The sequence below is a fragment of the Medicago truncatula genome, chromosome 2, assembly GCF_003473485.1.
Source record: "Medicago truncatula cultivar Jemalong A17 chromosome 2, MtrunA17r5.0-ANR, whole genome shotgun sequence".
Taxonomy (NCBI): Eukaryota; Viridiplantae; Streptophyta; class Magnoliopsida; order Fabales; family Fabaceae; genus Medicago; species Medicago truncatula.
In genome coordinates, this window is record NC_053043.1 from 3,888,170 (window position 1) to 3,907,261 (window position 19,092).

General features: G+C 31.1%; 1 protein-coding gene across 3 annotated transcripts; it reads left to right on the forward strand.

Annotated features, from left to right (window-relative positions):
- Nucleotides 1-7,586: 7,586 nt before the first annotated feature.
- LOC11437778 (transcriptional corepressor LEUNIG_HOMOLOG) lies at nt 7,587-15,131 on the forward strand. Of its 3 annotated transcripts, none has more exons than XM_039830257.1 (21): nt 7,587-7,839; nt 7,933-8,033; nt 8,789-8,922; nt 9,013-9,281; nt 9,551-9,599; nt 9,691-9,790; nt 9,938-9,987; nt 10,154-10,363; nt 10,858-10,938; nt 11,052-11,105; nt 11,205-11,285; nt 11,406-11,456; nt 11,816-11,896; nt 12,009-12,062; nt 12,225-12,372; nt 13,078-13,187; nt 13,288-13,437; nt 13,643-13,798; nt 14,136-14,249; nt 14,365-14,556; nt 14,688-15,131. In XM_039830257.1, the coding sequence occupies exons 1-21, from the start codon at nt 7,805-7,807 to the stop codon at nt 14,835-14,837; spliced, it is 2,370 nt and encodes a 789-aa protein (XP_039686191.1). In that variant the 5' UTR covers nt 7,587-7,804; the 3' UTR covers nt 14,838-15,131. The 3 variants fall into 3 exon arrangements, with proteins under 3 accessions (XP_039686191.1, XP_039686190.1, XP_024631929.1); XM_039830256.1 differs by having other exon boundaries at nt 7,588-7,839; nt 11,403-11,456; XM_024776161.2 differs by having other exon boundaries at nt 7,588-7,839; nt 10,160-10,363; nt 11,403-11,456.
- The last annotated feature ends 3,961 nt before the right edge of the window (nt 15,132-19,092 follow it).

Sequence of the window (19,092 nt, forward strand, 5' to 3'; positions counted from 1 at the left end):
AGCAGCTATCGATGATGATTAATAATGCTTCCAAAATCAGTTTTGCTACAATTATTACTATTGACAACATCTACGATGAGCTTCGAATCCAACGAGAACATACTATCGTGAATCCTAACTCAACCATCCACTGCAACTCTTCACAAGAGGTATTCTTCCATGGTCACAAGACCAAATCAATAATGTTTTGACACACACAGACATAAAAAGATTCTCCTCAAAATATTCAATCATCTTTTTTATCAATTTCCTCCTTATTATTAAAAAAAAAATACTTCTTTATGTGTGTGACCAAACACTTTTTCTTTGGTCCTGTGACCATATTAGAATTTCTCCTCTTCACAAAGTCCTAAAGCTTCGCCTACATCCACTTAACAAAACAATGAAAACCATGTTGTTTTAGCAAGCACATATCCTCTCTCAGCATCTCGAATGCACATACTGATACCAACCTGATTATGGGACGTCGAGAAAGACGCATCTGCATTGCATTTTTGTCTCTCAAGGGCGGGTTTCTACCATCGGACCCTATGAGAAGTATCCGTGCCTCGTGGCATAGGTGATGGTTGTCTATATACGATTCTTCGCAATCCTTGCACAAGTTTCCATTCTTCCAAAATGTGGATGACATGTTCACAAACTTGTGTTGTCGTTTCGTTCACTTGCTGCCAGAATCTCAAGTTACAGTGCTTCCAAATACTCCAAAGAACCGATGCAAATAAAGATCAATGTGATGGTTAAAGTTGATCTAGTAAATAGAAGATTATTGATGTTGTATACTCATTCACGGGATCATCTGCAACATTCGTTAGAACTATGTAGCCAAAATATGTGTGTGTGTCTATATATATATATATATATATATATATATATATATGTATGTATGAGTTGCATACTTGAAAATTATTTATACCATATACTCCCTCCGTCTCAAATTGTATGTCGCTTTACAATACCAATGCAACATTAATGTTACTTTTCCTATTATAACCTTTGCTATTTATTACTCTCTTTTCTTTCAATTCTTTCATTTATCTTTCCCATATTATTTATTAAGGATAATTTTGTAAAATAACTCATAATATCTCTTTTCCACACAATATTAATTGCATTTCTTAATATGTGTGAAATGTCCAAAACGTCATACAATTTGGGACGGAGGGAGTATATAGATTAGGAATGGTAATATATTTGAACATGTCTAGGAAAACAATTCCTAGAAATATCATAAAAAAGAAACATATGGAGCTCACTAGGTGGATACTCCAATCTAGTAACAACAAAAGAGTCAAAAGAAAGGCTAAAAGTCGCCAGCCAATCTGCACAACGATTGCCCTCCTTCCAAGTATGACGAAACTGGACATGCCAATCCAAAGCCAAAAGGTTGCGAATACGCCGCACCAACGTGGGAATGGCTCCACTAAACTTACAACCACCAGTAACCATATCAATAAGAGTTTTAGAGTCGCTTTCCACAACGAGTTGTGGAATATGTTCTCGCCAAGCCATATCCAAACCAAGATACATGCCCCACAATTCAGCATGAAGCGTGTCACACACTCCAACCTTTCTAATGTAGCATTTTAACAATCTTCCATCATAGTTGCAAAAAAGCCCACCACAACCTGAATTCTCTCCACCACCTTTGCAAGCACCGTCACCGTTGAGTTTTATCCAACCTTCTGAGGGTTTATCCCAATCCACATAGATTGTCTCTTTTCGTTGAAGACTGCGATGAGGAAAAAGGGTTGAACAAAGGTCTATTTGTCTATATTCTATTATACATTATAGCATAGTCCCTCCATTTCACAATAATTAAGTTATTTGGAAATTTCACGTTTTTCTTTTTTAAAACTCGATATTCGATTTAAGAACCGACTAATATGAGAAGTTTAATCTCACTGTTCATTTACGAGGTCGATTTAAAGTAAAGCAAATTTTTTATGGACTAGCTCATTGAAATTGGCACTCGAGAAAGTTGAATCTGAGACTTGACAGAAACACACTCCAATGTCAGAAGTCAACGTCACTTGGCCAATCCAAATGGATTCGATTTTACACATATTAAAAAAACTATATAAATAAAAGAGAGAGTATTTATGATTTTACCAAAGTAAAATATACTGAATTGAGGGTGATGCATGTAATTAATATAATTGATGCCATCTTAAAAATTAAAATGATATTTTTTATTATGTCTTTTGACGAATAAAGTAATTATTATGGAACATAGGGAGTAATATTATTATAAATGCCAGTAGAAAGCTAGACACTTATGTGTCCGTTTTTCCACTCATTTTATTGCGATAACGTTGATTTTTTTTTATAAAATTTTGATTAAAAGTATATTTATATATATTTGTGAAATTCAAATTGTAACAAACCCAACAAACCATGTTTATTTTTTTTCAATGATAACAACAATATAGTAAATATAATAAAAATTATTTTCTTTTTAAACAACACCAACAGTATAACATTATTATAAAAGAAATTGTTTAAGGATATAATTGAAATAATAAAAAAGCCAACCCAAAATCTCTTATTCCCTTTATACTCCCTCCGTCCCAAATTGTATGACGTTTTGAACATTTCACACATAGGCCCCGTTTGGATAAACAACTTATATAGATGCTTATAGCATTAGGGCTTATAACATTAGAGCTTACATCATAAGCTCTTATACTTGATAAGCTATTTATGTTTGGATATGTACACTAAAAAGTACTTACATAAATTGAAGTGTTTGGATGTGACATTCCATAAGCAATTATCGAAATTTTAAATATTTTTAATTTAACAAAAAAATCAAAGAATCGAACCATAATTATCAAGATTTTTTTGATAAAATTAATCAAGATGTAAAAAACAATATTATAATATATTAATTATAATTATATATATAGTATAATCAATATTCATCCTTAAAAAAATATCAATATTCATATAAGACAAAATTAACATTCGAGGTGTAAATAAATAGTCTAAACATCATTATACACAAGTATAATAATATATGATAAGCTTTCTTTTTAAAAAAAAAGTATAATAATATAAATATAAACTTGAGAAATTATGATTGTAAACTTACCATATATATAAATATTAATGTACAGTTTGTTACCAAAAAAAGACAAGTTAAGTTTGTTTTTTTTATTCAGTTTCATTTTGTTACGTAACAAAAAAATAATAAAAATCATCCTTAAAAAAAAAATCTTAGTTACGTGTGTTACTTTAGTAAGATAAGTATATGACAATTTTGTTACTCATGCACAACCAAAGATAACTAACATTATAATTAAAATATATGTTTTTTTTTTTCTAAAAACAAAAAAATAAAATAAAAATATATGTTTTGAAAAAGTGGATCCAGAGAGAATCGAATGAGGTTATATAAATTCATAAGCTCCTTGTTAAGCCGGAGGGTAAGCTGAAAATTTAGGCTTATTAAAATATGGCATAAGCAGCTTATGAAACTATGATAAGCTATATTTATTTATTTACCCAAACACCTTTAAAAAGGCTTATGAGAGTAGATAAGCCCACATAAGCTCAAAATAAGCCAATCCAAACGAGGCCATATTAAGAAATGCAATTAATATTGTGTGGAAAAGAGATATTATGAGTTATTTTACAAAATTGTCCTTAATAAATAATATGGGAAAGATAAATGAAAGAATTGAAAGAAAAGAGAGTAATAAATAGCAAAGGTTATAATAGGAAAAGTAACATTAATGTTGCATTGGTATTGTAAAGCGACATATAATTTGGGACAAATATTTTTCCCTAAAGCGACATACAATTTGGGACGGAGGGAGTAAAAGAAATAATATTAACTTGCTCTAGTCATCCAATAGCCTCTATATAAAAAAAATAAAAAATATGTAAAATTTAGTTAAAATTGAACCTTTCACTTTAAGTTTCCTCACCACGATTTTTATTTATTGTTTAAAAAGAAGTAATCAATGATATATTTTCAATTCTAAAAAAAATCTATATATTTAAAAAAAAGTTTGTGTCAATTTTTAAACATAATGTATTTGAATACTTTAAAATTGACTTTGAATTAAAATATTTTATAAATTATACAATGAATATAGACGTATTTTTTTTACCTTAATTAAGCAAATCAAATTTATTTAAAATATAAATTAATATATATGAATATATTTTTAAATACAAATTAAAACTTGATAAATTAAATTTGGATATTATAATTATTATTAATCATTTAAAAACTGCAAGGAGGAATAATTATTAAAAATCATGCATTAATGATCATTTTACAAATGTCTGATACGAAATTTGAAATCTATTTTGAGATTATAACATCAAACTCTTACCACTGAATTTCCACTTGACAACGTCAAACTCTTATTGTTCATTTATTTTGATTAAATATAATCAATAGAATACATGCCTTTTGTCTAAAAAGGAAAATAGAATACGCGCCTATCACCATAGAATGTAGTTTTTTTTTTTTTTTTGTCAAGTAGACTAGCTAGTGGCTATAAATTCACTTTCTTAAGGTAAATTAGTGGGGTTTACAGGGGGTGTAAATCCTGCTCCCTGCATATAATATGCATCGTTCACACTAACTGAGCTAAGTGATGACAGTCAGTCATTCATTATTTTTAGAGTCTTTTTAGGATATTTTTGAGTTCACAAACAAGATTAAGCAGCAAGAAAAGCAAGAAAAAATTGAAGAAACTGAAAAAGGGCATCGTGTCACGATTATTGAAAAACGTGTCACGATTTGGAGCTTCCAAGAAATATGCATTCGACATTGGTGAAAACGTGTCACGATGGTAAAAACGTGACATGATTATGGAAACCCTAATTTTGGTGGTTTGTTACACAAGGCAGAAAACGTGTCACGATTTACTTAAATCATGCCGCGATTTTAGGAGCAGTTCTTGCCTATTTAAACTGAAGACTATTCTGAAAACAAGGGTTATGATTTGGAGAGAGCAAAGTGCGATTTTGAGACTACAAGACGGCTAGAAGGGCGATTTATTCACTCTTTTACGAGTTCATGTATGTATTGATTCCTCTAATGATTATGTTATTTGTAAACACCATTATGAGTAGCTAAATTCATTAGAGGTTAGGTATGAGATGATTCTTTGTAACCCTAATTGAAACATGTTGTGAAACTGTGTTTATTGTGAATGATAATCTAGTTTTTATTCAATTCAATTGTTCTTAATGCTTTTTATATCTTGATCAAATATAAACATGATTTAGTGAGAACGAATTACTACCGACCCTAGCTTTCGACTTAGACCTAATTGAATTTTTCTAATAAACATGGTTAGTATAGGAATGGATAATCCTTTATTAGTGATATTAGGTTAACGTGATTAAACCTTCAATGGTTATTAGACCACCTAAGGAATTAGGGGCTGTAACCCTAGAAGAGTGTCCTAACTCAAGGGATTGATTAGGACTATTTTGTTAACTATCGTGGAACTAGTGAATTATTAATAAAGAATATGTGCAGTATACCAATTAGGGGAACATAGGTGATTCGAAAGACCTAAACTCATCTTTCTCTTATTCTTAAAACCAATCTTTATTTTCTGTCATTACTTTTATGCAAACAAACCAATCAACTGACTAGTGGCAAATCAAAAGAACTTTTATACATCCTAACTTACAACGTAATTGAATTATTGAGATTAAAACCGGTCCTTGTGGGAACGATATTTTTACTACTTCGATAGTATTTGATACACTTGCCAAACTTCTATCACTAAACATACGGGGACTGAATGTAGGTAATTTGATCTTACCAATTTGTAGGTTTCTTTCCTTAAAAAATGTGGATTTATTGACAAATATTTCCATATAATTTTTTCAAAATATTTTTGTATAATTTAATTATGTTTATTATTTTTCAATTAAAATTTAAAAATAAAACAATAATGAATTAGGCTGGAATTTAGGTGCATATGGAAGGGACAATTGGATATATTAACATGATTAGAATAATAATCTTTTTTGACCACTCCTTGGAGGTTAAGAATTTGCATAAATAAAAGAGTAAGAATACTATATTCAAAAAATATAATTAATATCACTATCATCATCATATACGACAATTTTTATTGTATAAAATTCAAGTGTACCGGTACATCTGTCTTTAAATTAATAGTTAAATATTTTCTTTAAAAAAATATTTGATATCATTTACAATTATATTAACTAATTCTTATCCATCAAAATTGTCGGCTAAAATTTAGTTTTTCTGAATTTTTATTACTCATAATAGTGAGTATTGATTAACTTTTTACGATAAAATATAAAAAAAATTAGTAAGATTCTTATAAGATGATATTTCATTAAATATAAAAATCGACAAATATCTCTTTATTTCATAAAAATAATCGTTATATATTAATTTAAAAAATAAATATATCACATACTTCAATTTACGAGTATACCGTAGAAACTCCTTCATTATATACTAATTTGAAAAATATAATTAATATCACTTGGTGTATGTAGTATTAATTAAATAATTAGATGACACAAGTGGAAAAGTATAACTAATACTACATATCATAAGTTTAATTTTAATCATTTTACAATTTATTTATTTATTTTAAAACAATTCAATTAACGTGAGATGAAGAGATTAAGTCAATCATTTATCAACATCATTATAATAGTAAAAAAAATGTTAAATTATATCAGAGGTTCTTTAATTTTGAGGTTTGTAATAGATTTATCATTTAATAGCATGTTTGTTGATGTGGTGAATTTTTCACTTCGGCGGTGGAAAATCACGTTGGAGGAGAAGCTTGCTTTTGCAACTTCTTTAAATCACGGTGAAAAATTCCTCAGAACGCGCAAATGATGCTTCTATTGTGAATCCTAACACAGGCTAAATTATTTTGGTCACACATAAGTCCTTTAAGATTGAGGTCTGTAACATATTGATCTTTATGTTATTTTTGCTACACATAAGTCATTTAAGTTTGTAAACGTTTTCAATTAAGTCATTCTGCCCCATCATCGTTTTTGTAATGTTTGGTTAATAGAAGGACTAAATTGGAAAGGTTTACATACGTAAAGGACTTATGTGTGACCAAAATAACTTAAAAGATCAATTTATTACAAACCTCAAATTTAAAGAACTTATGTTTGAACAAAATAATTTAAATGATTAATCTGTTACAAACCACGAGAAGACCCATGATGTAATTTAGCCTGAAAAAAGTCAAATAGTATAAACCAAAAGAAGAGATTAAATACATTTAATTTTAAAATCTTTTGCTCATACTTTATTACAATAAATTTGGAAATGCTTTATTAAAAAAAAAATTGAAATTGAAAAGGAAAGGAAAATGAAAGAAAACGAAAAGGAGCTGAGTATGATGATGACCGTATGCGTCCAAAACCCAAACCCAAATTCCAGAGCGAGTCCATCGGTGTCCGGACCGAGTCCATCGGATTAGTGGACCCCACTTGATTTGGTGTGCAGTACTACCAGAGACGTCACTCTCTCACTCATACACGCACACGCACGCTGTCTCTATTTCTTTTCTTTTCTTTTCTTTACCCTTAAAAATCCAATTTTTGTTTTCTTCCTTTTTGCATGGCACTCTCACTCTTTTCTTCTCTACTTCTCTTCTTCTTCTCCTTCTTTCACTTTCAACTCCAATTCCCTCTTCTTTTTTTCTCTCCATTTTCTTTCCCTCCTTCTTCCTTCCATTAACCGCCGCGAAAATTAGCTCAGATTCTCCATTCACTATACGACACCGTTTTCATCATCATCATCATCATCATCATCATCAACATGGACTCAAACAACAATGATCCCATGGAGAATATGTATACTCTCTAATTAATCAATCTCTCTATTTTTCTTCATTTTTTTCATCTTTTTTTATTATTAATTGATTTTGATTTTGATTTTTTTCATAGGTTACGATACTACGTGCTTGAATATTTGACGAGAACCGGAAGACATCACGCCGCTTATGTTTTCATGAACGAAGGAAATGTTCCTGAATTTGATCCCATTGGTAATCTTATTTATATATTCATTCATATATATACTTAATTCGTCGATTTAATTCATATTTAAATTCTCGTAATGATGAAGTTGTTGCTGTGATTTTGGCGGCAGCACTGTTTGTTGATTTGGATTAATTAAAATTTAAATAAGGTTAATTATAGGGTTTTTTAATTGGTACTAGTAGTTTTCAAATTGTACTGATTTGGTGTATTAGATGTTTGAGTTTGATATTCTTCATTGTTAAGTTATTTGAAATTGAAACAGTGTTAATAATATTAATGATCAAATTTATGTTTTTTTTATTGCTGCTGATTAATTAAATTTAGGGATTATTTATTTGATATTGATTTTGTTTTTTCATTGTTAAGTTATTTGAAACTGAAACAGTATTAATAATCAAATTTAAGCTTTTTATTGCTAGTGATTAAAACTAGCAATAATTGATTGATGAGCTTGCCTTGAGATTAATGTTGCACTGATGCAGGGGAGTTTATATTTTGGGGGTAAATTTTTATATAGTTGATTGATGAGCTTTTTACTGCACTGAAGCAGGAGAGTTTATATTTTGGGGTACATTGTTGTATAATTGATTGATTGATGAGCTTGCCTTGAGATAATTAACTGTTGTTCTTTTAATCATGAATTTAATTTTGATGTACTTTTAGATCAAATTATATATTATTCTGAATATTGCTGGAAATTCATTGATTTTCAGTATTTATATTGATGTAGTAAATCTCCTTGGAAATTGATTTTATACAGGCAGGGAATTTATGGGTTCAATGCTTGATTCTTCAGATGGAGTACTACTGCATGAATGGTGGTCTACGTTCTATCCGGTATTTGATTCTAGACGAAGGAGGCATCAAGAGTCTAACCGAGAGCCCTCTAATAAGGTGGTATCGAAATGATAATTGATAAATCTTATTTTCTGTTTACCCCCATGTTTCATCCTAGCAAATCATTCATTGCTCGTCAATTTTTAGGTTCAAAGAATAACCAATGCTGCAAGGAATAATCCCTCTTTTAGAATTCCTCAAATACCAAAGAATGAGCAGGGACCTCAACAATTTCAACCTAGCTCCAGCTTTAACAATATGATGCCACCTCCAGCTGCTCATTTGATTTCTCCGAGATTGTACATTAATGATCACCTTGGAAATGTTGCTGAACAAGTTGATCCAATTTTGCTTGCTCTCATCAATGGAAATGGAAATGCAAATAACCCGAACTTCTTCTTAGGGAGTAGTTCAATGTAATTGTAAAGATGCATATTTTCAATTTTGAATGATTATCTTGTGATTATTGTTTTCTCACTTATGCAGATCTTTCAAACCCACATGTGAAATAGTTTACAATAGGTCCTTTTACCTGTAGTGAGTCTAGTGACACTTAACTGTGCTGCTTCCTCTTTCATAGGCATTGATTTGTTTTAGTGAGTCTAGTGACACTTAACTGTGCACATTTTAATACATGAAATACCCTCACTGTTTCTCTTTACGCACTTTTATTTTGTTTTGTCAGTCATCCATCGCAAGATGTAGGCACACAGGTCCAGCAGCAAGTCTACAAGGTATCCTCTAGTTCACCAACATATAACAATGAGAATGGCAAACTCAGTTTTTGGCATGACAGATTTATTTAATGTCATTATAAATTTTCAGGATAGTGGAGTTGGTATGCATGTGGGGTCTCCCATGCCTAGAAACCCTCTCGATGCAAGACAAAAAGCAATGCTGCCTTTAGATGGACCGCATGTAACAAGTATGTCTTGAACCTATTCTCCATATTCCCCATTTGATATAAATAATAAAATTCACATTCAATTTTAATGAAAAGATTTTTATTCCTTAGCTGATTAATGCGTGAAATATTATATTTCGAGATCTTAATGATTATTTTTGTTTGCAGATAACTACGAAGCTCCTAATTTTGTGCCAATGAATGGATGGCCATTAAATGTGGGTGGTGGATATAATTGTGGAATCTCTTGGACCAAGAATTCCATTTGTATTCAGTTTTTCTCTAAATTTCTATATATTGAAGTGTATATGAAAGCTTGTTGTTGATACTACAATTTTTATCCTTTTTTATTGATTGAAATTGACCAAGATTCATGTTCTACTGGACCAGATGCCAACTTCCATTTTGCAAATACCAAACTATGGACAGCAGCAGCCTGAAGTGTTGAACACACAAAATCAGGATGCAATCCTTACTCAAGCACTTACAAGTACTCCAAACAGTCAGACTTTCACAGCTCCTCAAAATTTTACCAGTTGTAACAATCAATATCCAGAGATTCCCAAGACTGAATCAAATAATAACTATAGGGAGGTTTGTGTTCCAGAAGACATTTGTTCTGATTTTTGGATTTCAGGGAAACTCTTTATTTCACATAATAGTGGGGGTAGATCCCGTAGCAAAATGAAACATCGTGAAAGGAAAGTATAGTTCACAATCTTTTCTCTTTGATAGTGAAGATTGCTCGTTAGTTACTAAATTTGTAGATTCAGAAGTTTAAACACTAAGGAAAGTCAAAATGATGAATTTAGCGCACAAAAGTTCTTGTGGTTTTTGTTGCGGTCGTCATGATTTTCATGAAGATCCTTTGTATTTGACATAATGAATCCGCTGTAGTTTTGTTTCCCTCTTCTAAAATAAGCTTTTGTTTGTCATTATTATTATCTGAATCAAACCAGTGATGATGTTTTCCTTCACGTTCTATCTTACTATACATATCGTTTGATAAGTATCTATAATATTTCAAATGAATTTGCTTTCATTTTATTGTATTGTCTTCAGCGCAAACTAATTTCATGATGATACAGCTGGTGGACCAAACTGTTGGAGCTGGAGAACCTCAATGCAAGCAGGATCAGCAAATGCAGATGCAGTCCCAAAATCTCTATGTATGGTATTCAACTTTTTAAAATTCCAAATCACCGCACTTTACCTTGTTGGCATCAGAAAGTGATTATTGTGCTAATCTTTCTGAAAAATATGTATACCTATTCTCAATCAGGAGAGAAGAAAGAGAAAGATAACAGCACCCGTAGCACCTAGAGAATGTGTCCCAGTAGGTTATCATAAATTTTAAAAGAAGAACCCTGATTTTCTTTTTTGGAACGGTGAAAAATTGATCTTTTCAGCGCAAACTAATTTCATGATGATACAGATAATGGACCAAACTGTTAGAGCTGGAGAACCTCAACACAAGCAGGATCAGCAAATGCAGATGCAGTCCCAAAATCTCGATGTATTGTATTCAACTTTTTTAAATTTCAAATCACTGCACTTTACATTTTTGGCTACAGAAAGCGACTATTGTGTGTGCTAATCTTTCTGAAAAATATGTATAACTATTCTCAACCAGAAGAGCAGAAAGAGAAAGATAATACCACCCGTAGTACCTGGAGAATGTGTCCCGGTAGGTTATCATAAATTTTAAAACAACCCTGATATATATATATATATATATATATATATATATATATATATATTATATTTTTTATTTTTTGAATGGCGAAAAATTTATCTTTTCTTGAAGATACTTTGTATCTGGCATAATGAATATCTCTATTGGTTTTGTTTCCTTCTTAAAATAAGCTCTTGTTTGTTATTATTATTATTATTTTATTTTTTTAATCAAACTAGTGATGAATGTTTTCCATCCCATTCTACCTTATTATACCCATTATTTGATAAAAGTATCTACGATATTTCAAATGAATTTGCTTTCATGTTATTGCATTGTCTTCAGCGCAAACTAATTTCATGATGGTACAGATGATGGACCAAACTGTTAGAGCTGGAGAACCTCAATTCAAGCAGGATCAGCCATTGCAGACGCAGTCCCAAAATCTCGACGTATGGTATTCAAGTTTTTAAAATTCCAATTCACTGCACTTTACCTTATTGGCAACAGAAAGTGATTATTGTGCTAATGTTCTGCAAAATATGTGCACCTATTCTCAATCAGAAGAGCAGAAAGAGGAATATGACAGCACCCGTAGCATCTAGAGAATGTGTCCCGGTAGGTTTGCATAAAGACAGAAGAACCCTCCTGTTATCTTCTCACTCCAACTTGCAATGAATAATTCCATTACCATTCGTGTTAATTCATTTTTATTTTTATTCTGTGAATTGGATTCCTGTCTTCTAATCTTTGTTCTCTCCAATGGAATACAAACTATAGGACTGTGTGGATCCAGCAGATGGAAAACCAGCAGATGAAAATGTGGATTCTTACCTGTCTATTGAAAATGCTGATGCTGATCTTAGAACTTTGCCTTTCAGCAATCTGAAACGAAATTCAGGAACAAAGAGTAGAAATCAGAATAAAGGTAAAATATTCATGGACGTATGCTATTGCTAAGAGTTCTATGCATGCATTCTGTACAGTGTGCTTCAAACTAGTTGGTTGGAATTTCATATTGATTTTTAGAGATACTAGATATGAGCCCATGTCAATTTTTTCTTTTAGCATAGTATCGTTTTAAAATCCTCTGGTAGTAAAATCTTGTGGCGTAGTTCCAGATGAATTGAGGTAGTTAGATTGGCAAAAACCTTTTTGCAGGTTGAAATCAACTATCACAGTTTGTTAGTATATTGATATCATGATACAGGTTTTTGTATGACATACCATAAACCTGGTAGTAGCATATACAAATTCTTTTTAGGGTCTTGTTAACGAGTGCCCTCGGGGCACTCTTTAAGCATTCTAAAATAAGCAATTATTCTTTAAAAAGGTCAAATATTTCGGTTTTCAATGCATTGATTACACACATTTTCATGAGTACTTACTACTTATGGTTCTTAAAGAGTGTCCCGGGGGCACTCGTTAACATTTCCCTTCTTTTTTAACCACATTCTTAGTTGTGGCCTTTTTTTTTTTTTTTGTATTATTTCATCCCATTAGGTAATGGACATGATGATATAAATTTCGTCGACATTATGAAGACCAATGCAAGATTATTATGTGGCCTTTAATCTTCTTCTTGAGGTTATAAATATTTATGTCTAACACAAGGATTCTGATCATTTGGCAGGGTTTTCACTCAAAGAGGTTGGATGCCTTCACTCGAGCAAAAGCAAGGTTTTGGCCAGCCATTTTTCATCAAATGGAAATTTTTTGGCAAGTGTTGGACATGACAAGAAGGTGGTTCAATCTTCAAATTTAGTTTGGTTGATCCCTTCTTAATCACTGCCTGGGTTTTTCCTTGTGTTCCGAACTTAATAACTGTAGTTTGTGATGACAGGTTTTTATTTGGGACGTGGGAACTTTTCAAAGTTATGCTACTGAAGAAACACATTCACTTCTCATTACAGATGTTCGGTTTAGACCGCAGTCAACTATATTTGCGACATCTTCCTTTGATAGATCTATAAGACTATGGGATACAACCAAGGTAAGCTGTTACTGGTCACTTTCTTTTTGTCCTGATTGTCTTCATGTATATTCATAGCTTCCAACTGTTAAGAATATGGATCATTTCCCGCTTCCCTTCACTTTTATCTCTCCTTTCCTATTTGCACGTTCATTCACCTTCTTCTTCCATTGCATTTTGTGGCAAATTTAATAGTTGACTTTTTTTTTGCTTGTTTATGGTTTAGCCCACCAAATCATTGTTCAAACTTTCTGGGCATTCTGAACAAGTAATGTCACTAGACTTCCACCCAGAAAAGGTGGACATTCTTTGCTCGTGTGATAACAATGATATAATTCGCCTGTGGAATGTGAACAAACGTTCCTGTCTGCGTGTAACTAAGGTCAGTTTTATGCCCACCTTTTGCTTTTGGAATAATAGTATTTATAGTATATTTAATTCTATGTAACAAGCTCTTAACCATGGTCTTGTTATTTGTTCTAGAAGTGAAGAGTGAATAATGTCATTAATAAAACAATAGGAATTCTTCGTACTTGATATCCTTTATTGATTTGGTAGGATTAAATCTCTATTGTCATGTACAAAAGTATGCAGTTGGTCTGGATACATTATTTTAGAAAATTCTGGTGACATTTTAGCTAGACGTGATGTTCTCATTCACATGCTTAAACATCTGCTATGAAAACAGGAAGCCGATTAATGATAATAACATATTGCAGGGAGGTAGTAAACAAGTTAGATTCCAGCCTCTTGGCATGCTTCTAGCTACTGCTACTGGAAATAATCTCAAAATAATTGATGTTGAGACTGATAAACTTGTGTACAATCTAAAGGTAACTTAAAGATTAATTCTTATCTATAGTATACCTTGGTACTTACCTTTCATTTCACCGCTTGAATGTTGTGTTTTGCAACATACTATCATAACTGAATTTTGTTTCCTTTTAGGGACATGATAAAGATGTTCTTTCCATTTGTTGGGATAGAACGGGAAAGTATATTGCCTCTGTCAGTGAAGATTGTGCACGAGTCTGGTCGAACGGAGAATGCATCGGCGAGTTGCATTCAAACGGGAACAAGTTTCAATCGTGCATATTTCATCCGGGATATTGTAACCTCTTAGTTATTGGTGGCTATCAGGTAAGCCCTTCTTCCATCATGTGATTGATATTTTTGCCCTTGCCTTTCTGAATACTCCTGAAGTTATAATTTTCTTTAGCATATATTAGAAACTCCAATTCCCTTCTAAATTTATCTACAAAACTTTGCAGTCCCTTGAATTCTGGTGTCCGACTGATGAGAGCAGTAGAACAGTGTCAGTTTCTGCACACAAGGGGTTAATTGCTGGACTAGCAGATTCACCCGAAGCTGAATTGATTGCCTCAGCTAGCCATGATTGCTTTGTGAAACTATGGAAATAAGGGTTCAAGTGTATGTTTCAATGCCAGGATGTTAATCTTTGGATTTTATATGACCATATTTCCTTTCTTGCTACATTTTTTTTTGGGATTGATTAGAAAATCTATAGGTAAAGGACTAAAGGTTTACCGTTCCATATAATCTTACATAGACAAATTATACAACTCCAATATGTATACAAGATACTGTAGGTTGACTCGATCGAATAGAATGCACAAATGTTAGAAACTTCTGTGGCTTTGTTTTCCGCTTGGAAAGAGGAAATTCCATGAAACTGCATTACTGCATTTAGATTCTGCTCCACTACTCTAGCTTTTCTTAAGAGCTTTAATTGTCATACATTTGATTTGATATCGCAATTTTCAAATTGAATAAGGTTGCAGACTGGAAGTATTAAAACAGTTCAATTGTCACAAAGTAGAGTCCTGATTCCAGAACTATGCTGAAAGCAAGCAATGTATTGAATAACTGTAGTAAGATTAAAACCGGTATAATGTATTGTCACAAAGTAGTAACTAAGAAGACAGCCGGTATTTACTAATGCGCCTTGTTATTTGGACACAACACCGTGTACACTCCTAATCTAATTTGGTTTTCATCCGAGGTGAGAGAAAATAATGATTAAAAAATTAAAACCGTATCCGAACCTTATGGTTATACAGTATCGGATGTCAATAGTGTCCACAAAACATTTCTCTTTACCAATGAGAAATACTTGAGTACGGTGTTTTCAACCGTGTAGTTTTAATATTTGATTCAAAATCAAGTTTTATAATTTAAGTTCTATACATAAATTGTTTACCTGACATCTATTTAGAAACAAGTTTTGAGTAATCTCTAGTGGATAGTTGAGCCCCCAAAAGAATTATTTAGACATCAAAGGAGTTTAATGAAGCGTGCTTAAGGAGAAGAGAGTTAGAGTGTCAACAAGAGAGATCTTCATAGAAGCATTTTATTCTAATAAAAAAGAGTAACGTTGCATATCTATATAAAAAAAAAAAATTATGAAATTTCACATGATGAAATTACGTGACAAATGCAAGATTCAAATGTAAGATCAAAGCTCTAACTATCTTTAAAATTACATGGCAAGTGATTAAGCATGTACACTTAAAAATTACATGGTGTGTCTTAATTGAAAGAAGAGAGAGAGTAATAAATAGTTAAAAATATAATATAAAAAAATTATTAGTATTGTAAAACAATTTATAATTTCGAACAATTTTTTTCCTCCAAAAGACTTACAATTTAGAACGAAGTAAATATCCAACGAAAAACAAAACACAAATACATATGACCGGTTGTATATGGGATATATGTATTTGTTTTAATAAATAAGTATTTCCACACAAACTAATCAAGACATACATTTGACCCAAAAAATAAATGAATCAAGACATATATAATAATTTTATACATTTTTTTTTTTGTAAGTTAACGATATCCATAATATAAGATTGATTACTCCTTACCAAAAAAAAAGATTGATTACAAGAAGTAGTAAAGTACATTTTAATCTCTTGAAACCAAGAATCACTTTAATCTACGTAATAAATAATAATATTAAAATTAAATAACTAATGGTAATCATATAGAGTAACTTAGTTCCTGTAATTGGGAGTTAGGTATTAGATGCTGGTTTAGTGGCAAAATGTTAGCCTTTAGTCAATCTATGATTTCCGTTGATCATGTGTTTGTAGGCTTTACTGTTAAAAACTTTCTTTTAAGCATTTGGAGCCTATCTATAAGTTGCTCTATCATCTTCGTAGTAATCATGTTGGAATTATCCTTTATTGAATGAATTTCCATTTACCGTAAAAAAAAAAAAAACTTAGTTAGTTCCTGTAATTTAAAACTAAATTGCTAATGTGGATCATGAAAGTAAGCTTGTTCATAGTCGTGCCCTATAGAAGGAAATAGTAGTACAATTGAGTTCTATTCTCTTCCAATTAGTCGAGGTTTTATTTCCTCATATAGTTTGAGAAGACGTTGATCATCTACAAAATATATCACATCTAATTTTTATGTTTCTTTAAGGAGGTCCATAAATGTTGACGTCATACATATAACATTTTTTGTTACCAGGCTGTAAAAAAAAAAAAACAAACCCATGAGAAAACATACTTATAAAAATTCAGCATATAATTACTTTAACTTTGAATCTCACCTTTAGAAGACATTGAATCTTTCATATAGAGTCATGCGCTACCGGGGTGCTTCACCTCAACCAAACGCAGCTCCTGCTATATCATTGAACAAAAAAAACATGTAAGAATCATTACTACATAAACCAGAAAAGGAAGTTATAAACCCAATCTGAAGATACTCACATAAGATTTGACCAATAAATAATATTGCTCCAAGGTAAGAGCTATATGGAAATGTTCTCCCTCAATTTAGTGGAGGAAACATGTATCTTGTTTGAAAAAACATACATCATAATAGTGATGTCATGTTTGGAATGTGAGTAAAGTGTGTTTATAATGTGAGTAAAAATTATTGTTTAAACAAGATGCCCAAAACTTGTTTTTCCATTTTAGAAACAAGTGTGTTATGAACATGAAATTTCCATATTGATTGCACGTTGATTTGGCTTGAATCCATAACTTGGGACATAACACAAAAATCCACCTATCCTGCATCAATAATATAATAGATTTAAGATCAGTTTGATCAATGATACTGATACAAGTCCAATATATTTGCATCATGTAAGCAAGTTGAATGATATAAAACCTACCCTCAAACCAAAAAAATTGGTCTTTGCAGCCAAATGGGGAAGAACTTGGATCTCATCATCATTGTTATTGAAACATATGTTTTCACTCATCAAGAATATAAACTATTATTGGATCCTATAATTGGAAAAGAAAATAATACATCATCAACTATGGAAAAAAATCAAGACTTGATGTTTCAATGGATGGTTATTGAAGAACATCATGTCATTTATAAGGATGATATGGGGATATGCAATTACAAAGTATTGGTTTATGAAACTTTCCTCTCACGCCACACCCTTGTCGTTTTCCTTCACAAATTTTGTGATATGGAGTATCTAGCATTACGTTGAAGTTTGTAAAAAAAGCGCGAAGGTCAAGAAATTCAAGTCAAATACACCCTCTGATCACTAATATAAGCAAAAATCTATTTTTTAGATACATTCAATTAATGATTTATGTAGTCTTTATTATATGTCACATACATCATTAATTGAATGTATCTAAAAAGATGATTTTTGCTTATATTAGTGACCGGAGGGTGTAGAGATTAACACGATAAAAGACATAATAAGATGACAACTTCTTTGCCACCACTTTTCCTTATCGTTTTCCTTCTTAAATTTTGTGCTAACTAACATAAAAGTCGGTAAAAGAAAAAAGATAAAGTTGGAAGAATTCAAGTCAAGTAGATATTCAAGTGATAAATCACATGAGATTAACACTCTTTATAGCCAATTATCCTTGTCCCTCTTTACCATTAATTTGTAGTTCGTAAGTAAACATTAAGTTCAAGGGATTCAAGTAAAGATCCACATAAAAAAGCACATGAGATGACAACTTCACCGCTGAAAGACATAAGCAGCAACAAGGTAACATTAATGCGACATATCATAATGGATAATATGAAAATTAGAGATGAAAAAAATATTAAATCTGTCTATAACTTTCTTGCTACATGTTAAATATGTTTTAGTTAAAAAAATATTAAGTCTTTAACCAAAAAATTTAAGTTTTTTCTTTTTTTTTAATACAAAAACCTTCCAACACCTTAATGCATCGCTTAAATTACATGCTTGTGTTACCAAGGTTGGCAAAAATGTTAAAGTTAATACCACAATTTATTACATCAGTAAGTTAATTTTTTCAAACACCAAACATAGATAAAGTTATACATTAAGTCATTGAGTATTGCATAGCCATGATGGAATATAATTAAATTTGGTGCAAATTTTTTATTATTTTTTACATTGAAAATTGTTCATGCAAATTAAACTCATATATTCAGATTATTAATAAATGAGTCATGTTAATTTGTGCCCTCAGGGCACATATTAAACATTAAATTCTTGCCACTAATGATAAGTATTAATTAAAAAAAATTAATATTAGATTTTTTAAGCAATAAATTAACGCAATTTCCGAGACATAATTTCTAAGCAAAATTATATTTTTAGTCCCTTAACTTAATTTCAGGTAACAGTTTGATCTTTTATCTTTTTTTCATTTCAATTTGGTCTTTTTTGTCCATTTTTAT

What these genes read in the sequence shown, in the direction of transcription:
- LOC11437778 (XM_039830256.1), top strand. Translation starts at nt 7,805, where the DNA reads ATGGACTCAAACAACAATGATCCCATGGAGAATAT. An exon ending in AATGATCCCATGGAGAATAT is followed by an intron (nt 7,840 to 7,932) that starts GTATACTCTCTA and finishes TTTTTTTCATAG; the next exon opens with GTTACGATACTACGTGCTTG. An exon ending in TAGTTATTGGTGGCTATCAG is followed by an intron (nt 14,557 to 14,687) that starts GTAAGCCCTTCT and finishes AAAACTTTGCAG; the next exon opens with TCCCTTGAATTCTGGTGTCC.